Source organism: Rhinatrema bivittatum, chromosome 14, assembly GCF_901001135.1.
Source record: "Rhinatrema bivittatum chromosome 14, aRhiBiv1.1, whole genome shotgun sequence".
Lineage (NCBI taxonomy): Eukaryota > Metazoa > Chordata > Amphibia > Gymnophiona > Rhinatrematidae > Rhinatrema > Rhinatrema bivittatum.
Window position 1 is genome coordinate 70,468,829 of NC_042628.1, and position 27,318 is coordinate 70,496,146.

Genomic DNA, 27,318 nt, shown 5'->3' on the forward strand with positions numbered 1-27,318 from the left:
AAGAAGGTACAGAGATATGAGAGACAAATCAGAATACAATTAAAGGAATAAAGGGAAGGCTATAAGTGCGGGAATGACAGGGCTCTTTCTCTGAAGGAGTAGAGGGAGCAGGGGGACTACGTAGGATCCGGATCAGGTTAGGCCATTTTTAAAGAGTTTTAACCCCTGTTTTGAATTTCCGAATGCATGGTTCTAGTCGGAGCCCAAGTGGCGCAGTGTTCCCGAGGGAGGGGCTCTTTCTCTGGTGGAAGTGTGGCGAGCACATTTAAGGGAAGGGGTGTAGAGGGTTCCTGAGAGTGCGGTTCTAATAGGACGATTGGAGGAGCGGAATCGAAGAGCTTCCTCAAGCCAGGAGTGACTGTGGTTGTGCAGGGAGTTGTGAATAATGGTGAGGGTTTTGTATCTGATGCGGGAGGAGATGGGAAGCCAATGGAGTTCCTTAAGAATAGGGGTGATGTGGTCGGCTTTGCGTGTATTTGTAAGGATTCTTGCCATGGCATTCTGTAACATTTGCAGGGGTCTAACAGTAGAGTAGGGGAGGCCTAGAAGTAAGGAATTGCAGTAATCCATTTTTGGTAGCATTGTCGCTTGCAGGACTGTGCAGAAGTCTTGCGAGTGGAGTAGAGGTTTAAGTTTTTTGAGGATGCGGAGCTTGAAAAATCCTCCCTTTATGATTGTGTTAAGGTGGTTTTTGAAGTTTAGTTGGTGGTCTAGGGAGACACCGAGGTCTCGCACGAAGAAGGGAAGAGCATTTGAGGGGAGGGTGAGGTGGCGTCCGGTCAGGGTGATTTGAAGTGATGAGGAGTTCAGTATCTGTATGCATGTGCATATGCTCGTGTGTTAAACAAAACTTGGCAATATTTTAAGACAGCATGTGCACATATATGAACTGTTTGAAAAGTATCACAGCATTGTGTACACAGCACCCTACACCTGGGAACACTTGCTGCTTTTCTGTATGTGTTACAATACACACATAAGGAAGCACTTGTGCACATTACTGAAAATTGTACCTAATATGAACAGGGGTGCGTGTGAAAGAGAGTTCATACGTGGGAATGTATGTGTTCCTTTGCCTTAGCATGCTGCACACATTCCAAGCGTGTGTTTGTGCACAGGACGGAGTTAGTGCGCATGTGTATACAGTAAGGTGCTAGGGTTGGTAATTATGAGTGTGCAGTCACTATCAATGACAGTGTGTGCGCCGAAGGGTGTAAATGATAGTGTGAATGTGTGAATGTGTGTATGAGATGGAAACTTGCACTGCTCCTATCTATACTGTACCTGTCCTATAATGGGGCAGTATCTCTATTTATGTGTGCAGGCAGCCGCTGTACAAAATGGCCTCCTGGACAAGGCCTGCTTTCAGTACCTCCTCCTTTCCTTTTCGGCTAACTTGTTCACAAACTCAGGCAGGCTCAAAGGAACAGCATGACTGAACCCCCCTCCCCCCAGCATGGCACCCTGCTTGCCCACCCCTTGCTATGGTCCTGTGTATGCGCGCATGCACGTGTGTAAGTGCTGTAAAGAGTTAATGACAGTGTGAGCAAGTTTGTGCATTCTAGGGCTTGAGTATGTTTTGTAGGTTGTTAGTGTGTGTGTGTGTGTGTGTGTGTTTATGTGCTATAGGACAGTGATTCTCAACCCAATCCTTGGGACACATCCAATCAGTCGTCAGGATATCCACAATGAATATGCAGGAGATAGATTTACATACAATGGAAACAATGCATGTAAATCCACTTCATGCATATTCATTGTGGATATCCTGAAAACCTGACTGGCTAGGTGTGCCCCGAGGACTGGGTTGAGAACCCCGGCTGTAAGGAGTTAGTGACGGGGAGGATAACTTTCCAACAAATGCGCACAGTGGCTTGTATGTGCGTATATAAGCGCAAGCACATTTATGCTAATATTTTATTTATTTATTTATTTTTAATTTTTATATACCGGAATTCCTGTATACAATACAAATCAATCCGGTTTACAAGTAACGAAAAGGTTGCCCTGGTCTGGGAGGTTAGACCGGGGTTTGTTTTTTTTTTTTTTTTTACATGAACATGTAAAAAAAATTTTATAACCTGCGCATATGATATGGGGTAGATTTTCAAAAACGGCGCATTCGTGTACTTTTGTTGTCGCTCCAGGCGCAAACAAAAGTACGCGGGATTTTAGTAGAAACGCACGTAGCCGCTAAAATCCTGGATAGGCGCGCGCAAGGCTGCCTATTCCGTGTAGCCGGCGCGCGCCAAGCCGCGCAGCCTGCCGCCGTTCCCTCCAAGGCCGCTCCGAAATCGGAGCGGCCTCGGAGGGAATTCGCTATCGCCCTCCCCTCACCTTCCCCTCCCTTCCTCTACCTAACCCACCCCCCCGGCCCTGTCTAAACCCCCCCTACCTTTGTTGGGGGATTTACGCCTCCCGGAGGGAGAAGTAAATCCCCGCACGCCAGCGGGCCGCTGGCGCGCCTAGATGCAACCCGGGGGTGGTTCCGGAGGGCGCGGCCACACCCCCGGACCGCCCCTGGCCGAAACCACGCCCCCGGACCACCCCCAAAACGCCGCGTCCCGCCCCGAAAATGCCGTGCCGATTGGCCCTGCCCCCGACACGCCCCCCTCAGAAAACCCCGGGACTTACGCGAGACCCGGGGCTCTGCGCGCACCGGTGAGCAGGGCTCTTAAAATCCGCCCCTATATGCACATTTTATAAAATATGTTTATCTCTACCCTGCAACATAATGCATTGAAAGAACATTTATCAATGCACTGAATGCGCATACTTTTCCTACCTATTTTACAAATATATGCGTGTATATTTTATGCGTGAAAATAAAGTAGTATTCACTCATCTACATCGGTGTACCAATTAATCCACCAGTTTGCCCAGTCCTCGAGAGCTTCCTGATTCTTCAGCCTGAACTCTCCCCATTCACCCAGACCTCCCACCTGGTTATCAGTTCACAATAAGCAAGTTTAATACCACTTACGCCAGATATTTCCGCGAGCAAACTGCATGTCTTTTACAAAAGCTATGTATGTACATAGATGTTGGCCCAGCCCCTGAATGCCCCTAGACCACTCCCTTTCTTTTTTTTAACAAGCTTAGATGTGCATGAGAAAGTGAAAATACAGATTTTGGACTTTTATAAAATATGGAATATGCCATCAGAAAGTAGTTATGCACCTAAATACTAATTATTGCACATGAAATGTTTTGAAAATTAATCCCAGGTGTGGCTGTATATTTGCTGTAGGGTGTTAGTGATAGTATGAGTGTGAGGTGTTGGTTGTTAGTGATAGTATACACCCACTCTTGTGACACCGATGTGTCACAAGAGTGGGAACAGAGAGGAGGCTGGTAACTACAGACCGGTTAGCCTCACTTCAGTGGTGGGAAAAGTAATGGAGTCACTGTTGAAAGAGAGAATAGTGAACTATCTACAGTCCGGAGAATTGCTGGACTAGAGGCAGCATGGATTCACCAGGGGAAGATCCTGTCAGACAAATCTGATTGACTTTTTTGATTGGGTAACCAAGGAATTGGATCAAGGAAGAGCGCTCGATGTCATCTACTTAGATTTCAGCAAAGCTTTTGATACGGTTCCGCACAGGAGACTGGTGAATAAAACGAGAAGCTTAGGAGTGAGTGCCGAGTTGGTGACCTGGATTGCAAACTGGTTGCCGGACAGAAGACAATGTGTGATGGTAAATGGAACTTTCTCTGAAGAGAGAGCGGTGTTAAGTGGTGTACCGCAAGGATAGGTGTTGGGACCAGTCCTGTTCAATATCTTTGTGAGCGACATTGCGGAAGGGATAGAAGGTAAGATTTGTCTTTTTGCGGACGACACTAAGATCTGCAACAGAGCGGACACACCGGAAGGAGTGGAGAGAATGAGACGGGATTTAAGGAAACTGGAAGAGTGGTCGAAGATATGGCAGCTGAGATTCAATGCCAAGAAGTGCAAAGTCATGCATATGGGGAGTGGAAATCCGAATGAACTGTATTCGATGGGGGGGGGAAAGGCTGATGTGCACGGAGCAGGAGAGGGACCTTGGGTGATAGTGTCTAATGATATGAAGTCTGCGAAACAATGCGACAAGGCGATAGCAAAAGCCAGAAGAATGCTGGGCTGCATAGAGAGAGGAATATCGAGTAAAAAAAGGGAAGTGATTATCCCCTTGTACAGGTCCTTGGTGAGGCCTCACCTGGAGTACTATGTTCAGTTCTGGAGACCGTATCTACAAAGAGACAGAGACAAGATGGAAGCGGTACAGAGAAGGGCGACCAGAAAGGTGGAGGGTCTTCATCGGATGACATACGAGGAGAGATTGAAGAATCTAAATATGTACACCCTGGAGGAAAGGAGGAGCAGGGGTGATATGATTCAGACCTTCAGATACTTGAAAAACTTAACGATCCAAAGACAACGACAAACCTTTTCCGTCAGAAAAAAATCAGCAGAACCAGAGGTCACGAGCTGAGGCTCCAGGGAGGAAGACTAAGAACCAATGTCAGGAAGTATTTCTTCAAGGAGAGAGTGGTGGATGCCTGGAATGCCCTTCCGGAGGAAGTGGTGAAGTCCAAAACTGTGAAGGACTTCAAAGGGCGTGGGATAAACATTGTGGATCCATCAGGTCTAGAGGACGTGTATAAAGAGGAGGCAGCAAAACACTGCATGGAGTGGCAGTAGCCACAGAGGCATTCACAGAGCGGGATGCCAGTGGCCAGTGGCTGGTGTTCCACCTTCACGGAGCGGAAGGATGGAGGCCTGCCATCTCCATATTAAAAAAAACAAACAAACAAAAAAAAAACCATGGGTGGGTAAGAGTATGTAAAATTAACGGAGAGTTCATAGGCTATAGGTATTACCAATTATTAGGCTTATTCAATATTGTTGATAGTTAATGTGGCTTTTCAATGCATACTTCACTTTCAATGCATATCCAGCATAGCTCTCTGCTTCAATGGCAGGGGAGAAGAAAAATTAATACTTCACACATATCCAGCATAGCTCTCTGCTTCAACGGCAGGGGAGAAGTAAAACTGATACTTCACGCTTATCCAGCATAGCTCTCTGCTTCAACGGCAAGGGAGAAGAAAAATTAATATTTCACACATATCCAGCATAGCTCTCTGCTTCAACGGCAGGGGAGAAGAAAAACTGATACTTCACGTATATCCAGCAAAGCTCTCTGCTTCAACGGCAGGGGAGAAGAAAAACTGATACTTCACGCATATCCAGCATAGCTCTCTGCTTCAACGGCAGGAGAGAAAAAAAACTGATACTTCAGGCATATCCAGCACAGCTCTCTGCTTCAACGGCAGGGGAGAAAAAAAACTGATACTTCAGGCATATCCAGCATAGCTCTCTGCTTCAACGGCAGGGGAGAAGAAAAACTGATACTTCACGCATATCCAGCACAGCTCTCTGCTTCAACGGCAGGGGAGAAAAAAAACTGATACTTCAGGCATATCCAGCATAGCTCTCTGCTTCAACGGCAGGGGAGAAGAAAAACAACCAATAAGGGCTGAATAACACAGTCTGGGTAAACAAATAAGTATGGGTGTAGCTTGCTTGTTGCGGCGGTTACTACCCCTAACTAATTAAGCTAGATATTTCACTTAGATGCAGCTCCATCACTGCTCTCTGCATTAATGGTGGGGGTGAAAAGAGTAATAGAACCAAGGGTTGACTAAGGAGCCAAGAGAAACAGATAAGTATGAAAGGAAAGAAGTGTGAAGCTTGCTGGGCAGACTGGATGGGCCGATTGGTCTTCTTCTGCTGTCATTTCTATGTTTCTAAATGAGTGTGCGTGTGTGTATGTGCTGTAGCATACTAGTGACAGTGTGCGGATGTGTGTTTGCTGTAGGGTGTTAGTGATAGTATGAGTGTGTGTTGTTCGTTGTTAGTATAAATGAGTGTGTGTGTGTGTGTATGTGCTGTAGCATACTAGTGACAGTGTGTGGATGTGTGTTTGCTGTAGTGTGTTAGTGATAGTATGAGTGTGTTGTTGGTTGTTAGTGATAGTATAAATGAGTGTGCGTGTATGTGCTGTAGCCTACTAGTGACAGTGTGTGGATGTGTGTTTGCTGTAGCATGTTAGTGATAGTATGAGTGTGTTGTTGGTTGTTAGTGATAGTATAAAAGAGTGTGCGTGTGTGTATGTGCTGTTGCAAACTAATGACAGTGTGTGGATGTGTGTTTGCTGTAGGGTGTTAGTGATAGTATGAGTGTGTGGTGTTGGTTAGTGATAGTGTGAATGAGTATGTGCGTGTGTGTATGTGCTGTAGCATACTAGTGAGTGTGCGGATGTGTGTTTGCTGTAGGGTGTTAATGATAGTATGAGTGTGTGTTGTTGGTTGTTAGTATAAATGAGTGTGCGTGTATGTGCTGTAGCATACTAGTGACAGTGTGTGGATGTGTGTTTGCTGTAGCATGTTAGTGATAGTATGAGTGTGTTGTTGGTTGTTAGTGATAGTATAAATGAGTGTGCGTGTGTGTATGTGCTGTAGCAAACTAATGACAGTGTGTGGATGTGTGTTTGTTGTAGGGTGTTAGTGATAGTATGAGTGTGTGGTGTTGGTTAGTGATAGTGTGAATGAGTATGTGCGTGTGTGTATGTGCTGTAGCATACTAGTGAGTGTGCAGATGTGTGTTTGCTGTAGGGGGTTAATGATAGTATGAGTGTGTGTTGTTTGTTGTTAGTATAAATGAGTGTGCATTGTTGGTTGTTAGTATAAATGAGTGTGCGTGTATGTGCTGTAGCATACTAGTGACAGTGTGTGGATGTGTGTTTGCTATAGCGTGTTAGTGATAGTATGAGTGTGTTGTTGGTTGTTAGTGATAGTATAAATGAGTGTGCATGTGTGTATGTGCTGTAGCAAGCTAATGACAGTGTGGATGTGTGTTTGCTGTAGGGTGTTAGTGATAGTATGAGTGTGTTGTTGGTTGTTAGTGATAGTATAAATGAGTGTGCGTGTGTGTATGTGCTGTAGCAAGCTAATGACAGTGTGGATGTGTGTTTGCTGTAGGGTGTTAGTGATAGTATGAGTGTGTGGTGTTGGTTGTTAGTGATAGTAGCAAACTAATGACAGTGTGTGGATGTGTGTTTGCTGTAGGGTGTTAGTGATAGTATGAGTGTATGGTGTTGGTTGTTAGTGATAGTGTGAATGAGTATGTGCATGTATATGTGCTGTATCATACTAGTGACAGTGTGTGGATGTGTGTTTGCTGTAGGGTGTTAATGATAGTATGAGTGTGTGTTGGTTGTTAGTATAAATGAGTGTGCGTGTGTGTATGTGCTGTAGCATACTAGTGACAGTGTGTGGATGTGTGTTTGCTGTAGGGTGTTAGTGATAGTATGAGTGTGCGTTGTTGGTTGTAAGTATAAATGAGTGTGCGTGTATGTGCTGTAGCATACTAGTGACAGTGTGTGGATGTGTGTTTGCTGTAGCGTGTTAGTGATAGTATGAGTGTGTTGGTTGTTAGTGATAGTATAAATGAGTGTGCGTGTATGTGCTGTAGCATACTAGTGACAGTGTGTGGATGTGTGTTTGCTGTAGCATGTTAGTGATAGTATGAGTGTGTTGTTGGTTGTTAGTGATAGTATAAATGAGTGTGCGTGTGTGTATGTGCTGTTGCAAACTAATGACAGTGTGTGGATGTGTGTTTGCTGTAGGGTGTTATTGATAGTATGAGTGTGTTGTTGGTTGTTAGTAGGGATGTGAATCGTTTTTCAACGATTAAAATTATCGTCCGATAATGTTTATATCGTCTTAAATCGTTATAGAACACGATACAATAGAAATTCTAACGATTTATCGTTAAAAATCGTTAAATCGTGTTAGTGCGCACTAACTCGAGTTAGTGCGCACTAACGGGGAGTTAGTGCGCACTAACTCGATTTAGTGCGCACTAACTGAAAATGATACAAATAAACACTTTCCAGGTCACTGAAGGTCAGTTAGGAATGAATATGTGTTCCTATTGGCTGGCTGCCCTCTTATCTATTGATATTACCAAGGTTACCACTGAGGTGATGGTTGGGGGGATGGGAAATGGAACTGGAAACTAACGAACACCAACAGAAAATGAACAAAGTGTTCACACTTCCCAGGTCAGTAAAGGTCACTTAGGAATGAATATGTATGTATGTATTCCTATTGGCTGGCTGTGCTCTTATCTATTGATGTTACCAATATGGTTGGGGGGATGTGAAATGGAAACAGTTGGAAGCTTGACAAAAAAAGTAATGTAATGATCAGCACTCACGTGACTAGAACTTGTTTGTTTATTATTTTTGTTAGCAGGCACCTGAAATGCTAGTGCATGTTGAATTGCCAATCACTGTGCATTTTAGAAAGGTGGTCCTGGCTGGAACTGTACACAGTTCAAATATATGTAATTGATTGTTGGTAAGTGTATTTTTTAAGTAGCCACACTGGCACCAGTATGTTTACTTTTCCTCCTACTTAACTCACTAGCTCAGCTTTGTAAGAAGGGCTTCTCTGCTTGTGTGTTATTTTTGTTTGGTGTGAGGAGAGCAGAAACATCAGATCTTTATTCAATCTACTACAGTCATCTCTTACAGTGCCCTATCCCTATTAATACCAGGAGTGTTGTGATCTTCCTGCACACAGTGCCCTAACCCTGATACCAGTCTGAGACAGCTCCCTCCCTGCATTACTAGTGAGAGGCTGGCTTCACAGACAGGGGGGAGCTGCCTGACCCTCACTCCTGACTTCCCCCATGTCCCAGCTAGTGAATGGTGTGTGGGTGAGGGGGGGGGGAAGATGGTGAAGTCTGAGACAGCTCCCTCCCTGCATTACTAGTGAGAGGCTGGCTTCGCAGACAGGGGGGAGCTGCCTGACCCTCACTCCTGACTTCCCCCATGTCCCAGCTAGTGAATGGTGTGTGGGTGAGGGGGGGGGGGGGGGAGGATGGTGAAGTCTGAGACAGCTCCCTCCCTGCATTACTAGTGAGAGGCCTGGCTTCACAGACAGGGGGGAGCTGCCTGACCCTCACTCCTGACTTCCCCCATGTCCCAGCTAGTGAATGGTGTGTGGGTGAGGGGGGGGGGAGGATGGTGAAGTCTGAGACAGCTCCCTCCCTGCATTACTAGTGAGAGGCTGGCTTCACAGACAGGGGGGAGCTGCCTGACCCTCACTCCTGACTTCCCCCATGTCCCAGCTAGTGAATGGTGTGTGGGTGAGGGGGGGGGGGAGGATGGTGAAGTCTGAGACAGCTCCCTCACTGCATTACTAGTGAGAGCTGGCTTCGCAGACAGGGGGGAGCTGCCTGACCCTCACTCCTGACTTCCCCCATGTCCCAGCTAGTGAATGGTGGTGTGGGGGAGGGGGGGGGGGGGAGGATGGTGAAGTCTGAGACAGCTCCCTCCCTGCATTACTAGTGAGAGGCTGGCTTCACAGACAGGGGGGGAGCTGCCTGACCCTCACTCCTGACTTCCCCCATGTCCCAGCTAGTGAATGGTTGTGTGGGTGAGGGGGGGGGGGAGGATGGTGAAGTCTGAGACAGCTCCCTCCCTGCATTACTAGTGAGAGGCTGGCTTCACAGACAGGGGGGAGCTGCCTGACCCTCACTCCTGACTTCCCCCATGTCCCAGCTAGTGAATGGTGTGTGGGTAAGGGGGGGGGGGAGGATGGTGAAGTCTGAGACAGCTCCCTCCCTGCATTACTAGTGAGAGGCTGGCTTCACAGACAGGGGGGAGCTGCCTGACCCTCACTCCTCCGGGGTATTGTGATCTTCCTGCACACAGTGCCCTATCCCTGATACCAGGGGTGTTGTGATCTTCCTGCATGCAGTGCCCTATCCCTATTAATACCAGGAGTGTTGTGATCTTCCTGCATGCAGTGCCCTATCCCTATTAATACCAGGAGTGTTGTGATCTTCCTGCATGCAGTGCCCTATCCCTGATATCGGGATGTGTGCAAGAAGATCACAACACCCCCGGTATCAGGAATAGGGCACTGTGTGCAGGAAGATCACAACACCCCCAGTATCAGGAATAGGGCACTGTGTGCAGGAAGATCACAACCACCCCTGGTATTAGGGATAGGGCACTGTGTGCAGGAAGATCACAACACTCCTGGTATTAATAGGGATAGGGCACTGTGTGCAGGAAGATCACAATACCCCTGGTATCAGGGTTAGGGCACAAGTTCTAGTCACATTGACTGATCACATTACTTGTTTTGTCAAGCTACCAACTGTTTCCATTTCCCATCCCCCATATACTGTCAGTAGGAAACTTGGTAACATGAATAAATAAGAGGGCAGCCAATAGGAATACATATTCATTCCTAAACTGACCTTAACTGACCTGAAAAGTGTCAAATTGTATCATTTTCAGTTAGTGCGCACTAACTCGAGTTAGTGCGCACTAATCGGAAAAAACGATTTTTAACGATTTTTTTAACTAAAAAATCGTGCCTAAGACGATTTTCTTGCCCTGCCACACGATTTCTATCGTTAAGACGATATGGAAAACGATTCACATCCCTAGTGTTAGTGATAGTATAAATGAGTGTGCGTGTGTGGATGTGCTGTAGCATACTACTGACAGTGCAGACGTGTGTTTGCTGTAGGGTGTTATTGATAGTATGAGTGTGTTGTTGGTTGTTAGTGATAGTATAAATGAGTGTGCGTGTGTGTATGTGCTGTAGCATACTACTGACAGTGCAGACGTGTGTTTGCTGTAGGGTGTTAGTGATAGTATGAGTGTGTTGTTGGTTGCTAGTGATAGTATAAATGAATGTGCATGTGTATGTGCTGTAGCATACTAGTGACAGTGTGCGGATGTGTGTTTGCTGTAGGATGTTAGTGATAGTATGAGTGTGTTGTTGGTTGTTAGTGATAGTATAAATGAATGTGCATGTGTATGTGCTGTAGCATACTAGTGACAGTGTGCGGATGTGTGTTTGCTGTAGGATGTTAGTGATAGTATGAGTGTGTTGTTGGTTGTTAGTGATAGTATAAATGAATGTGCATGTGTATGTGCTGTAGCATACTAGTGACAGTGTGTGGATGTGTGTTTTCTGTAGGGTGTTAGTGATAGTATGAGTGTGTGGTGTTGGTTGTTAGTGATAGTGTGAATGAGTGTGCGTGTGTGTATGTGATGTAGACTGTTAGTAACAATGTGATACCTTCCTCTTTTTGCCTTTCCTTTTATTTCTAGGTTACACACCAGTTCTTCAGGCCATGACCTGCTATAAAATCTTAGCACTGGTGGCTCTATCCTTCAGCCTTGTCTTCCTGGGGACAGCTTTATTTGGTGACTACTGGATTTCAGCTTCAGTGACTCATGAGGGAATTTGGCTGGCATGCAGCGGGCTGTTTTGTTCTCATTATTCATCAGGAATTAGTAAGTACTATGCTGTTTCACTGTTTTATCCTTCCAGCCCGTTCATACACTGCTCCTCTCCTCATGCCTTTCCCACTGGCTCTCAATAAGGACACATCATACATGGCCTCTCTCCTTACTCTCCCTCCTTCTACCTCTCAAATGTGAAATCTTGTGCAATGTTACTGCTCATTTTGACCATTCTTCAAAGCAGGGTGGTCTGTGTTGCTGCTACCACTCATGCTATAGGAGTTATCCTGGGGTAGGCACCTGAGGGAGAGCTGCGCCTTCGCTGCAGACATCCCAGACTTCTAGAGGCAGTTCCACTCTGCAGTGCTCTCCAACAACAGTGCTCTTGGAGTCCAAGCAGGGAAGAAAAACCAAGCTGCTCAGCAAGTAGTCCACTCTGGTGAGGCTACCTGGGTACCAGTCCTCCCGTGGTACTGACCCAGGAGAAAGGGGTCAACCAGAACAGCAGTAACATAACAAAGCTTATTCAGTATATTGTTCTTTCAATAGGTCCCTGAAGGAACACGGTTTTTCCTTGTCTGCAAAAGTCACCACCCTGTAGCTAATGCTTCCTAGTCCACAGATAGCAAATATTGCTTACCTGTAACAGGTGTTCTCACAGGACAGCAGGATGTTAGTCCTCACATATGGGTGACATCACAGGATGGAGCCCAATCACGGGCTGGCTGCAGGGTTAGTGCCCAGCATGGCACTAACCCTGCAGCCAGCAGGGGTCCCCCTTCAGTCATGTTTAAAAAGCTACAGGCAGGGCCGAAAAATAAAATAAGAAAACGTAACGAACCCAACACCGCAGGGAGGCGGGCGGGTTTTGTGAGGACTAACATCCTGCTGTCCTGTGAGAACATCTGTTACAGGTAAGCAACATTTGCTTTCTCACAGGACAAGCAGGATGGTAGTCCTCACATATGGGTGAGTACCGAGCTGAGGCTGCCCGAGCAATGCACCAAATGTACCCAACGGCGTGCAACAGGCACAACAACTGGGGTGGAATTTGGTAGAGGGCCTGTATTTTACTAACTCTGCGAGCCGAAGTGATTGCCAAAAAAAAAATCACTTTCCATGTGAGATAGCGAAGATCACAAGATTGGAGAGGCTCGAATGATGGCTTCATGAACCGACCCAAAACCAGATTGAGGTCCCAAGAAGGGGCTGGAGGGCGCAGAGGAGGCTTGAGGTGGAGCAAGTCCTTCAGAAATTGTGTTACAAGGGGTTGTACTGAAATAGGAACATCCCCAAAACCTTTATGGAAGGCAGCTACCGCACTGACATGCATTCTGATGGAAGAAGTTTTAAGACCTGATTCTGACAAGTGCCAGAGATAGTCCAAAAACTTCATGGTGGAACAGGTAAAGGGATCAAGTGATTGAAGAGAACACCATGATTTAAATCTGTTCCATTTGTAAAGGTAAGATTTTCTCGTGGAAGGCTTTCGTGAAGCAATGAGGACATGGGAAACTGGCTCCGAAAGGTTGAGTGGTTGAAGAATCAACCTTTCAACATCCAGGCCATCAGGGATAAGGCCTGAAGATTGGGGTGGCTCAAGCACCCGTTGTTCTGAGTGTTCAGAAGCGGGTCCATTCCCAAGGGAATGTGCCTGCGAATGGAGAGGTCCTGAAGAATCGGAAACCACACTTGGTATGGCCAGTGAGGTGCTATCAGGATCATGGTTCCCTTCTCCTGATGTAGCTTCACAAGAGTCTTTGAGAGAAGTGGAAGTGGAGGGAAGGCATATAAGAGACCAGCTGCCCATGAGAGGGAGAATGCGTCTCTTGGGTGTGAGTGTTGACTGTGAGTGAGAGCAAAAGTTCTCTACTTTGCGGTTTTGAGGTGATGCAAAGAGGTCTATGCGGGGGGTAACCCCAACGTTGGAATATTGAGTCCTCAACAGTGGGGTTGAGGGACCTCTCGTGCAGTTGAAAGGCACGACTCAGCTTGTCCACCAACACATTGTCCACTTCCGGCAAGTAGGTGGCTCTGAGGTACATCGAATGGGAGAGGGCCTCCGCCCATATCTGTGCTGCTTCCTGACACAGTAGGTAGGAGCCCGTCCCTCCCTGTTTGTTGATGTACCACATGGCCACCTGGTTGTCTGTCTGAATCAGGATGACCTGGTTGGAAAGGTGATCCTGAAATACCCTGAGAGCATATCTGATTGCTCATAGCTCCAGGAAATTGATTTGGTGTTTGGCTTCCTCTGGAGACCAAGCTCCTTGGGACTGAAAATTGGCGACATGTGCTCCCCAGCCGAGGTTGGAAGCATCGGTGGTGAGAATTATTTGAGGGTCTGGAGCCTGCAAGGGTAGGCCTTGGAGGAGATTGGTCTGATTTTTCCACCAGGCTAGAGACTGACGAAGTGGGTCGGTGATGTGGACAATGGTCAATAGTGGTTGGACGGATTGAGTCCACTGTGACCTTAGAGTCCACTGCATGACTCTCATGGCCAAGCGGACCATTGGAGTAACCTGTTCTGAGGACGCCATGTGTCCCAGCAGGATGAGGAAGTGGCGTGCAGTTGAGCGGTGCTGAATCTGTAGCTGGTGTGTGAGAGAAATGAGAGTGAGAGCTTGCTGTTGAGGCAGAAATGCTTTTGCTTGAAAGGTGTCCAAGTCTGCCTCTATGAAGGACAAAGTTTGAGATAGGACTAAGCAGGATTTCGCGTAGTTGACGAGAAATCCTAGCGAAATCAGAGTGTGTGAGGTGAGATGTAGGGACGACAGAGCAGCTGCTGAGTGAGAGCTCTGATCAACCAATCATTGAGATAGGGGTAGACGTGAACACCTTGAGTCCTGAGAAGGCTGCTACTATGAGACACTTGGTGAAGACTCGTGGTGCAGATGCCAGGCCAAATGGCAGCACTTGGTACTGATAGTGCTTGGGGCCTACCAGAAATCTCAGAAATCTGCGATGAGATGGAGTTATCGCAATGTGTGTGTACGCGTCCTGGAGGTCTAGAGAGCAGAGCCAGTCTCCTCTTTGCAGAAGAGGAAAGAGGGAACCCAAGGTTACTATCTTGAACGTTTCTCGCTGGAGGTACTTGTTGAGGGCACTTAGGTCCAGAATTGGACGAATGCCGCCTGACTTTTTTGGGATTAGAAAGTACCGGGAATAGAATCCTAGGCCTTGTTGGGAGTAGGGCACTGGTTCTATTGCTCTGGACTGGAGGAGGAGGGAAACCTCCTGTTCCAGGAGTGGTGAATGGTCGGATGTTCCCCACGTCAGCCGAGGTGGGGAATCCGGTGGGATGGAGAGAAAGTTCAGGTGATAACCCTGAGAGATTATGGCAAGGACCCACTGGTCTGAGGTGATTGTGTGCCATCTGTTGTTGAAATGGCACAATCGACCCCCCACTGGTATATAAGGCAGTGGAAGCTGGCTGCTGCTCTCTATGCAGAGTCAAAAGCCAGAAGCAGGGCCCAGCTGAGGAGCTGGTTGCAGCTTTTGTTTCTGAGTTTGACGAGACTGGGCCTTCTGGAAAGGTCTCGTGGAACGACTTCTAGAAGGTGGTGGATAGGACTTCTTTGGATGGAAGAATGACTTTTTAGTATCCTTCCTGAATGGCTGTTTGGAGGAATACTCAGAAGGCATGAGAGAGAGTTGGCGAAGGGTCTCATGATGCTCTTTCAGTTCAGCCACCGTCCGCTGGATCTGTTCGCGAAACAGATTGTCTCCTATGCAAGGCAGATCGGACAAGCTGTCTTGTACTTCAGGGCGCAAGTCCGAAGACTTAAGCCAAGCCCATCTTCTTGCAGAAATGGCAGCTGCAGATACCCTGGAAGCGGTATCAAAGATATCGTAAGAGGATCTTATTTCATGCTTCCCTGCTTCAAAACCCTTGTGTACCAGGGTTTGAAGCTGTTCCAGGAATTGCTGAGGCAGGGACTCTGCAAAGTCCTGTATCTGTTTGAATAAGACCCTATATTATACTGGGTCATATACAGCTGGTAAGAGGCGATCCGAGAGATAAGCATTTTTCCCTAGAAAATACACCAGCCAGGCATCCAGGAATTTCTGTTCCTTACCCGGGGGGGGGGGGGGGGGGGGAAGGAAGAGTGAGGTTTTGAGCATCGTGCCCTCTTTTGGGCAGACTCTACTACCACGGATTGGTGATCCAGCTGAGGTTTCTGGAACCCTGGGGCTGACTGGACTAAGTAAGTGGTATCTGCCTTTTGGTTGACTGGAGCTACTGAACCAGGGTGTTCCCAGTTCGTTTTGAGAAGATCCAAAAGAACCTGATGAATAGGGATGGAGGTTATTTCCTTGGGAGCATCTAGGAATTGTAACAGCTCCATCATTTGGTGCCTATCATCTTGTTCAGTCTGTAATTGGAAGGGAACCAACTCAGACATTTCCTTCACAAAATTTATGAAGGACAAGTCCTCTGGAGGAGAACGCTTCCTGCTTTCCGTAGAAGGAGGAGATGGTAAATCATCGGTGTCTTGAGATGAATCGTCAGTGCAGGTGTCATAAGGATCAACACCTGTCCCTCTGGGAACCTGAGGAGGACAGGACGATGGTATTCCTGAAGGTCCTGTTCTAGGCTCTGAAGGCACCGAGGGAAGTACTGGAGGCACCGATGAAGGCATCGAGGGCATCGATGGATGGATCGGTGATGCCGATGGCCGGATCGGCATCGATGGCTGAGGCATCGGCAGGACTCCCGATGGGGGAATACGGAACAGTGTTTCTCCTCCCGATGAAAGAGTAAGTGGAGAAGGCACCAGAGCCACCGGTGACCCAGGATCCATCGATGGAAAAGCGGCTATAAGCGCTTCCATCTTCAAGAGCAGCGGTGCCAACGCTGCTGGCATGGGATTGGTGGTCGGTTCCACAATCGGCACCAGTGTCGGAGGAACTTGGAACCTGTGCATCGCCTTATCGATGGCCTCCTGAACCATCTGGTCCAGCTCTTCACGGAGACCTGGAGCAAGCAGCCCCGGCTCCGGAAGGGAAGAAGGAGGCAGAGGCATAGCTGGAGGGACCACCATTAAAGGCGGAGTCGCAGCTCCCAATACCTGTCCAGGTGAGGGTTGCCTCAGTGACCCGGTCCCAGAAAGGGTCGATGCCTTTTCTGGACGGGGTTTCTTCGATGGTGGCTCGGAGATGGCGAAGTCGATGCCAATGTTTCTCTCTACGATACATCAATCTTGAGGGGGAGTAGAGGTTGCCGATGGCCAGGAAGTCGTCGATCCCGGACAGCCATCGGCCTGTGCCCAATGCTGGCGTGAAGTGGACGGCGTCAGTTCGGACGACGTCGATGCAATAGACGGCATCGGAGTTTGGGAACGAAAGAGAAGTTCCATTTTCTCCATTCTGGCTTTGCGAACTTTTGGTGTCATTAAGACACATTTGGTGCAAGTCAGGACATCATGTTCGCACCCAAGGTACATTACACAAACTTTATGAGGGTCTGTTATGGACATGGTGCGAGTACAGTCCAGGCACCGATGGAACCCCGATGCCATGGCTTTTGAAAAAATTGAGCCACGGTGTGGTTAACGGCCAGTAGGCCGCGAGGGCCAAACTCGACAGGAATCGACCAGAACCAGGTAAAAAAACTTACCGGAGTACCGCGGTAGCAAAAATTCGAAAGGGGGACCCCTGTGAGGTATGAAAGTTTGTAGTAATTCTGTGAGGTAAATTCCCATCAGGAATCTCTGTGGAGCTCCTTAAACCGCGTGGCTACTGCTACGCGGAAAAAAGAAGACTGAAGGCGCTAACCCTGCTGGTTGCAGGGTTAGTGCCATCCTGGGCATGCCGAGTAGGTGCCAGTCAAAGTTCTAGAAACTTTGACAAAAGTGTTCCGTGATTGGGCTCCATCCTGTGATGTCACCCATATGTGAGGACTAACATCCTGCTGTCCTGTGAGAACAGGAGCTCTGCCTGCAGACTTTAGCTTACTCACTCACACTCCTTTAACATTAAAAAACCCCCAAAAAACGACCCTTCGCAACCTGAAGTTTGAGCCCAAACACCTTTAGAAGGTTTCTTGGGCTGCACCATTGTGCTTTCAGGCACCAGCCTTCCCCCTCCTCAAACTCAAAGCCCAGGAAAAAAATACTCAAAGCACCATCCCCGTAGTCCACGTCCATATCTGGATTTATGTTACTGGGTAATCTACCTCTGTGTCCTCCTCCTCTTCCCACCCCCTCCTCAGGGGCTTACCTGTGTGTATCCAGTCCCCCAGGGTCACGCTTCCCAGTGGGTGCCAGCCCTCTCCCCCCCCCCCCTTCCCGTTGGTTTCTCTGGGAAATGTAGTTTCCCACCTATCTCTCCAGGGCCTTTCTTCTTGTCTAGGTTTGCTTCTGGCTCGCCTTGGAGTTATCCAGTCCGGGTTTCCCCTGCTAGGCAAGCAGGGCAGCTCGTCACAGCGCATAAAGATGAAGGCTGCTGCTAAGATGACGTTACTGAATGCAAACCAACACGTCCAGAAGGAAGACATCATGAACTGCACAGGAACTTAGATTATTTTAATAAAAATCACACGCTCTAACCACTAGGCTACTCCTAAGATATCCTAAGAGCCCACCCAGCTGGTTGTTGGGGTGAGGGTCCCCAGGACAACAGGGGTGTACTTCTCTCTGAAACAAAGCAGGATATTTCCATACCTGGGGACTTTTGATTTTCAGTCATCCTGAGATTGTGGAGGAATAGTGGAAAGGAGGTGGGGCAGCAGGGAGGGAGGAGGAAGTACACAAACTCTCTCCTCTCTCTGTCATACACACACCCTCTCTTCTTACTCCCCCTTCCTTCTCACTCACTCATCCCTCTTCCTTTCCCTTCCAATCACTCGCCTCCCCTCTCCTCAGTCAGTCACTCACCCCCCTTCCCTTTCAGTCACCCCCCCACTCCACCCCACCCCTTCCCTCTCACTCACCTCCTCCCTTCCCTTTCAGTCACTCACCCTCCTCCACCTCTGCTGCTGGGCAGGGTGAGATGCCCCGGCAGCCACTGGTAGGGCCAGTGCTAGCATTTTTGCTGCCCTCTCCTCGCTCCTTTTTTTTTAAACCACAGAATGCTCTTTTTCCCAGTAGAAACCGTCAGTTTCACACTCTGTCGCAGGACCCTTTCACCACCAAAAAAAAGCCGTGCTACCTCCTGCAATCTAAACTTTTAAAACTGACGCCCTGAACCTCAATGTCAGAGTTTATGTATAAATGGTGCCGGCTGGCCCCGTAGCTGCCACCGTTTTTGTGGTACAGAAATGCATGCACTGCTCTGGTGCCACCCAGTAAACCCATAAAGTGTCAGGCCTATTGTAACATGTTGGGTCTTCAGTAAACAAAAAAGCAATAATGAAATAGTAAACTTCTCATACTAAAAAATACTAATTTCCAGCAGTCAAACAGGAACAATCCTATCTATGAAAAGGCAACACTGCAAATATTACACCAGGATTGAAAACACCACTGTATGTATTGTGGCAAAAACAGCACACACCAGGCTGCTGTAAATCATTACGCAGAAACTGCAAGCTGGCAGAATGCCCACCTCCGTTACACATACAGAACGCAGACTCACCCTCAGCAAACACAGAATAAAGAGACCATAAAGAGTAAACAGAGACATACAGACAGAAACCTGAACTGGGAACTGCAACTAGTCAGACTCTGTATGTAATGCAGCAACAGAGAAACAAACATCCCCCGTCCTCATAAATAATCAAACAATAAAATCAGGGAATATAAATCAATCCTATTAGTAAAACCATACTAATAAAAATGACTCTCTCCAACAAGCTAAGGAACAGAATAACATCCAATAATTAAGAGCTCATACAACATTTTAAACATTTTCCAAATAGCAATAACATATTTCAAAATGGCAGACACAGACACCCAATAATTAAAGTTAATAAGGATGGAAAATTCACTGAACTACATAACCTGAAAACTTCATTTCCAGTCAACCTGAGCATGTTGTGGATTAGTGGGGCGGCACAAACCTTTTTTATATTCACAGAGGCAGGAAGGCAGACTGGTTCACACACACACACACACACACCCCAATCAGGTTCCTATTCACACAAATACACACTAAGGCAGATTCCTATTCACACACACACACATCCAGGCAGATTCCCATTCACACACACACACACACCCAGTCAAGTTCCCTTATGCACATACCCCCAGTCAGGTTCCTATTCACACACACACCCAGATAAGTTCCCATACACACACACACACACACACACACACATACATACATACATACATACATACTCAGTCAAGTTCCCATTCACACACACACACACATACATACATACGCAGTCAAGTTGCCATTCACACACACACACACACAAACACACACATCCCCCAGTCAAGTTCCCATTCACATACCCCCAATCAAGTCCCCCCACCCCCCACCCCCAGTCAGGTTCCTATTCACACAAATACACACTGAGGCAGATTCCTATTCAGATACACACAACTCAGTTAGGTTGCCATTCACACACACACACACACCCACCCAGGCAGGTTCCCATTCACACATAAATAAACCCCTCGGCAGGTTCTCATTCATATACACACACACACACACACACACACACACACTCAGTCAAGTTCCTGTTCACACATACATACCCCCCAGTCATTCACACACACACACACACACACACACACACACCCATACCCAGCCAGGTTCTCATTCACAGATACACACACACACACACAGAAGCAGGTTCCCAATAACACACACACAGAAGCAGGCAGATTTCCATTCACACACACCCAGTCAAGTTCCCATTTACACACACAGAAACACACACCTCCCCAGTCAGATTGCCATTCACACACACACACACACACCGAGTCAAGTTCCCATTCACACTCCCCCCAGTCAAGTTCCCATTCACACACACACACACACCCAGTCAAGTTCCCTTACGCACACACCCCCAGTCAGGTTCCTATTCACACACACACCCACACACCCAGATAAGTTCCCCCCCCCCCCACACACACACAGACAAGTTCCCTTACGCGCACACCCCCCAGTCAAGTTCCCATTCACACCCCCCCCAATCAAGTTCCCATTTACACACACACACACACACACACACACACACACACACACACTCCCTCCAGTCAGGTTCCTATTCACAAAAATACACACTGAGGCAGATTCCTATTCACATACATTCACCCAGTCAGGTTGCCATTCACACAGACACACACACACACACACACACCCAGGCAGGTTCCCATTCACACATACACACACACACACACACACACACACATACATACCCAGTCAAGTTCCCATTCACACATACATACCCCCCAGTCATTCACACACACACACACACACACACACACACACACACAGAGGCAGGTTCTCATTCACACATACACACACACAGAGGCATGTTCCCAATAACACACACACACATATCCAGGCAGGTTCTCATTCACACACACACAATATATACACAACCATTCAAGTTCCCATTCACACACACACACACACACCCAGTCAAGGGGGTTCCCATTCACACACACACACATACACCCCTAGTCAAGTTCCCATTCACACATACATACCCCCCCCCCCCAGGTCAGGTTCCTATTCACACAAATACACACTGAGGCAGATTCCTATTCACATACACACAACCCAGTTAGGTTGCCATTCACACACACACACACACACACACACACACACACATACCCAGCCAGGTTCCCATTCACACATACATATACCCCCCGGCAGGTTCTTATTCACACACAGACACACAGACACACACACACACACATACATACCCAGTCAAGTTCTCATTCACACCACCACCCCCCCCCCCCCAGGCAGGTTCTCATTCACACACACAATAAACACACAACCATTCAAGTTCCCATTCTCACACACACCCACACACACCCAGGCATGTTCTCATTCACACACACACACACACACACAAACACACACACAGAGGCACGTTCCCAATAACACACACACACATATCCAGGCAGGTTGTCATTCACACAGACACACACAAACAGACACACAGAAGCACGTTCCCAATAACACACACACACATATCCAGGCAGGTTCTCATTCACACAGACACACACACCCAGTCAAGGGGGTTCCCATTCACACATACATATCCCCCCCCCCCAGTCAGGTTCCTATTCACACAAATACACAATGAGGCAGATTCCTATTCACATACACACAACCCAGTTAGGTTGCCATTCACATACACCCACCCAGGCAGGTTCCCATTCACACACACACACACACTAGCAGGTTCCCATTCACTCACACACATCCAGGCAGGCTCTCATTCATTCCTTCATTCACACACACACAGACACACACCATCGGGAGCAGACAGGGGAGCCCATTCTGCTACTCCTCTTTCAGGCCAATGCAATACAGTGCACTATAAGGGGATTAACGCGTTGGAAAACGCATATCCAACCCTCTGCGAAGCTAATAGCATTCATCACATGTAAATTCACGTTGATGAGGCTGTTAGCTATTACCTCCTAATGCACACATTTTTACCCTCAGAAGTTAACTCCTACATCGTCAAATCTCACGGGGCTAGCACTTCCTCTTTGCTGATCTTGTGCATAGAGTAGTGCTAGGTGCACCTGGTTTGAATATCCAGCGCCGGCACAGAGAAGCAGGAGAATGGGCTCCCTCCTTGTGCGTCTCCTCCTCTTCATTTCAGCCGCCGATGGGATGGGGTCCACCGGCAGCCTCGCTGCCCTCCTGTTCATTTTGACTGCGGCCCTCCTCCTCTTCTTGGCTGTCATTGCCCCTTCCGGGTGTGCAGAGCCATTAGCGCCAGGCCTGACCGCAGGCATCTTCCCTTCTTGCGCTGGGCGGGATGGGATCCCTCCCGGTGGTTATGGGGTCTTTTCTTGGCTGGGGAGGACAGGATCCCCCGCCCCCCGGAGTTTTCAGATGTTGGCCCGGAGAACCAGCAATTCCTGTGGAATTCTGGAGAGTTCCCAGGAATGGAATTTTCAGTGGCATGAAGTGAGCATCACCATTTTGGAAAACAGCAGCAGTGGAGCAGCTGCCACTGGAGGGATCGTGCCTGCCCCATTTAAACCACAATTGGGTTAAAAGGTAGGGGAGGGGTCCGAGGCGGCTGCTGGCATTGAGCCCAAGAGGGGGATTATGCTGTTTGTGTCTTCATTTTAAAGAAACGAAAAGTAATAGGAAAGGAAAGAGAAAGAAAGGCTCCGTGCACACAATTACAAGACAGATGTGGGATGCCCCTTTCTAGCTAAAATGAACCCCGTGTCTCTGCAGAATTCATGTCTGCTGTTTCCCAGGCCCTCCCTTGCACGCTTAACTAACAGCAAATCTAAGCGCAAACTCTGGCTGAGAACGCCGCCTCTGCGGCACCCCCAGCCTGAGCACTGAATCCGGCTCTTCCACCTGGCATTGCCCAGCACTTGCCACTAAGCCACCAGGACAGCCCACATTGAGCATTTTCATTTCATTGGAGTAAATTCCACCTTTCGTCACTGGTAAGCCACTTCCATGTGAAAAGCTGCCCTGTTCTTGGTAGGTGCCTGTGGTCAACAGCTAACACCAGTTCTTGTCTAATTTCTTAGAAGGAAAACCCATCTCAGAAATGAATATCAAAACCATGTACAGAATGAAGACAAGTAAAGGGGGATTAAGCGGGCACAGGTTGGAAACATCTATGCTCAAGGCTTGAGCCCTGAACGAAGGAAACGAGGCATCATGAAATATCTGTCCATCTGCTTGTTTGTCCTTTTTAGGATTCCTTGATGTCACCAGAACATTCATCATTTTCTCCTGTATTGCTGCCTCCTCTGCTGGAATCTTAGCATTCTCCTCCTTCAACAGTCCTTTCCTTGGCAAGTTCAGTAAAGTGCTGATTGCTGCCATTTTAAGTTTTGTATCAGGTAAGTGCTATTGAAAATCACGAGAACCGTTTTTTAATTTAAGCTCGGGGGACTTGTATTCTAAATGCTGAAACACATGTTTGCTGATGCTCTGACACTGCAAACGTCTGGATTTGGTCAGATGATCACAGAGTTGGCAGAGCTACTTTCAGTTAGTATTAAACAAAAGACATTGAAGTTGGTTTGAGGGTGACTGTTAGATAATTTGATAGTGGAGGTGGTTGTCCATGATGGTGGGGACTGGCAGTGATGGGGATAATGGGGCTGTGCATGATCATGATGGGGTTGATGATAGGGAGGCTGGAGGTGATGATGGGGATTATGATGATGGGGATGGCAACACTGGGGCTGGAGGTGGTAATGGGGATGATAGTGGGGCTGGAGGAGATGATGGGAATGATGATGATGGAGATGACAATAGTGATAATAGTAGAACTGAAGGTAATGATAGGCTATGACAGTGGGCTGGAGGTGATAATGCTGGGGCAGAAGGTGGCAGTGCAGCTGGCAGTAATGATGGGAGTAATTATAATGGGCATATGGTGATGGGGATGACAATAATGAGGCTGGAGGTAATGATGATGATGTGAAAGATGACAGTGAGGCTGGAGGTGATGTGATAGGGATTATGATAGGGGAACCAGAAGGGATGATGATGACAGTGGAATGGGAGGTGATGTTACTGGATCTGGAGGTGATGATTATCAGGTTGATGAGGTGGCGGTGATAATGGGGCTGGAGGTGATTATGATGAGGTGATGATTGTAGGGATGAATTTGATGGGTTGATGATGCTAGGGATGGTGATAATGGGGATGAAGAGAATGAGGCTGGAGGGGATGTTGAATAGGATGATAATAATTGGGCTGGAAGTAATGTTGATGATGGGAATAATGACAATTAAGCTGAGAGGTGATAAAGGGAATGATGACAGTGGAACTGGTGATTATAAATTGCCTTCGATCTGCATTTACATTTTTCCAACCTATAAAATGATTGGCTTAACTTATTAACTAGAATTCTACATTTTTACAAAAACCTGAGGTCAAATTGACACTTTTGACCAAACAATGATCATTAGGCCAAAAATCTTCCATGTAAACACTTCTTCAGCAATGGTTACCTTTAACATTTTTTTTGCTGTTCAATCAATAACATCATGGGTTGAATCTAAGAAAAGTATTCTCTTCCCAGTTCTCTTTTCATATGTAATAGTATAAAAACACACTTAATGTTACGCTCGCCGCCCGCAGCAACCCCATGGTGCGGCCCTCGTACCTTGCTGCGCAGCCTGTGGGAGTCAGTTCCTTGTCCCTGGCAGCGGTGGGCCTCCGGCTTCGACCTCGGGTGTCTACCAGCGCCTCCGGCCCTGCATCTCCTCCCGGGTTCTCCAGCCGGGACATCTCCGTCCGCCGAGTCTCTCCGTGTGGTCAATGGAGAGACGCCTCCAGTGGCGCTGCGCCTCCCTCTAGGCACGCGCGACACCCTGAGACCTTTAAAGGGCCCACGTCGGGAACCAGGCCGCGGACCCCGGATGATGACATCATGTCCTGTATCATATAAATTCCCTGGTTTTCCACAGAAGCTTTGCCTTTGCAACAGGTCTCCTTGGTTTGCCTATTCCTGGTTTCCAAGTGCTCGTTGCCTTTTTGTGTTTCCTGATCCTGTTCCTGTGTCTTCCATTCCTGGCTCCTGTGTTTGTCTCATCTTCCTGCATTGATTGACTTCCTGGTATTGACCTCTGCTACGTTTGACTTCGCCTGCCTTTTCCAAGCCTGACCTCTGCTACGTTTGACCAAGCTTGCCTTCTCCGAGCCTTTATTGCTACATCTGACCATACCTGCCTTCTCCGAGCCTTGACCATTGCTACGCCTGACTATGCTTGCCTTCTCCGAGCCTTGACCATTGCTACGCCTGACTACACCTGCCTTCTCCTAGCCTTGACCCTTGCTACGCCTGACTTCACCTGCCTTCTTCGCGCCCTGACCCTTGCCTACAGATGACATTGTTATAGACTCTCTTTCAGCTTGCTACACCTCCCATTGGCTGCCAACTTCCATCCTAGCTTGCCAGTGATGCCCCTGTCTCTATCCTCTGGACATGGACTCTTGAGGCTTTGGACTTTCCTTGCTCAGGCACCTCCAGCCACCCCTTGTTCCTTAGTGCTTGAGTTTCTGTTCCATAACCCGTCCGGGGTAGAACCACGCCATCTGCTGGCTGGGCTGAACCATCCTCCGTTGTCATACAAACTCAAGGCCCGCCTGTCCTGCCGGCCCCTGCACCCAAAGGCTCAACCCGAGGGGAACGTGGTCTGGTATAGGTGAAGCTCCAGTGGCCTCTAGCTTCAGCCCACTCCACCTGCTGATGGTGGGGACCCGAGGGCCCCTGCTCACGGGTAGCGTCAACTCCACCTCAGCCTAAGGATCCACCTCCAGTGCAACATACAAGAAATGAGGTCGATATTCAAAAGCATTTAGATGAATAAATAAGTTGGGGGTGTTGGCGGGACGGGAGCATTTCCAGGTGGAGTTAGCTGCTTAACCTATGCGGCTAACTCTGGTCAGGGCATAGGGCTGTCCTAAAGTTATCCAATTAGACATACCAGCTATGTTTATCCAGCTAACTAGCCGAGCCACTCAATAGCTGAAAATGGACCCCCTCATGAATTTTAAAACTACCTATCAAAAATGACAGGATATTATAAGAAATTTCATGGTTTGATGGTTATTTGGATAACGGGCCTTTAGCTGGGTATATTCAGCAGTGTCGGTTTAAATGATCCAGATAACGTACATAGACACCCTGTTGCAGAATTTTGACCTTGTTATTTTCATATATTTTTTAACATTTATTTATTTGAAAACATTCATTACCCACCCTTCCTACATTCAGAGCGGGGTACAATATAAACATACACAGACAGATGAAAGGAGGGAACAGGACAATGAATACATTTTAGGAGAAGGGGGAGAAAACAAACAAGCACCTAGGGAGTAAGTTCCATTGCAATTGGGGCAAGAGGAGAGGGGAGGAGTAAGCTAAGTAGAATCCTCTAAGGGGGACATTTTGGGGGTAGTCCATTGTCATTTAGGTTGGGAAATGCTTTCTTGAAGAGGAAAGTTTTTAGGGCTTTTTAAAGGAAAGTTCTTTCTTGGAGACATCGTAGTTCCTAAGGTAGGCTGTTCCATAGGAGTGGTCCTGCAGAGAAGAATGCACGTTCTCTGGTTTCCTCAAGGTGAGTTTTGGAGGTGGAGCATCTAGTAGTATTAGGTTAGCCAATCTGAATGATCGGGAGGGGGCATGGAATTTTATTGTTGAGGAGAGCCATGGGGATCAAGGAGTGAATGCTCATGGTAAGCTTATATTGTATTCGGTAGGGAGCCAGTGAAGAGCTTTGAGTACAGGAGAGATATGATTGTGCATGGAAGTGCTTGTAAGAAGTCTTGCTGCTGAGTTTTGTATGATCTGTAGTGGATGGGTAGCGTATAAAGGTGGACCTGACAGGAGGGAGTTGCAGTAATCTAACTCAGAGAATAGTAGATTGAAGGACTGACCCAAAGGACAGACCCGATAGGTGATAAAGCATAGTTTGTAGAAGGAGCAGTTGGTAATAGAACTTATATGGTTGCGCATGGAGAGAGAGGGGTCAATAGTGACTCTCAAATTTCATACACTTTGGGAGATGAAGATGGAATGGGAATCAAAAGAGATATGGTTGGGAACGTCAACAACTGGGTGGCGTGATAACACAATGATTTCCATTTTAGATATGTTGAGAGCTAATTTATTGCTGTGCAACCATTTTTGGATTGTTGTAAGACAGTTGGTGAGGAAAGATTCTGTCAGGACCCATGTTTCCTTGAGAAGAAAACAGAATTGAATATCATCAGCATAAATTTTATAGTGAACTCCAAGGTCTAAGTCAATATGAAGATAATTTTCAATGCTTTTGCCATGGATAATCAGTTGTTTACGTGCAGGAAAAGGCCTGTTGAAAATGGCCCACTCCTTTCACTGAGGGTAAAATTACCTGTA

The 27,318-nt window shown here is 47.5% G+C and overlaps 1 protein-coding gene across 3 annotated transcripts in view; it reads left to right on the forward strand.

The window, feature by feature from the left end:
* Positions 1–27,318, forward strand: part of LOC115076192 (lens fiber membrane intrinsic protein-like) — a 58,456-nt gene that overhangs the window by 25,909 nt on the left and 5,229 nt on the right. For all 3 annotated transcript variants that reach the window (XM_029577364.1, XM_029577363.1, XM_029577365.1), the window contains exons 2-3: positions 11,193–11,378; positions 23,138–23,284. In XM_029577364.1, the coding sequence (XP_029433224.1) occupies positions 11,216–11,378; positions 23,138–23,284 (310 nt within the window). In that variant the 5' untranslated portion in view covers positions 11,193–11,215. The remainder of the gene's footprint in view (positions 1–11,192; positions 11,379–23,137; positions 23,285–27,318) is intronic.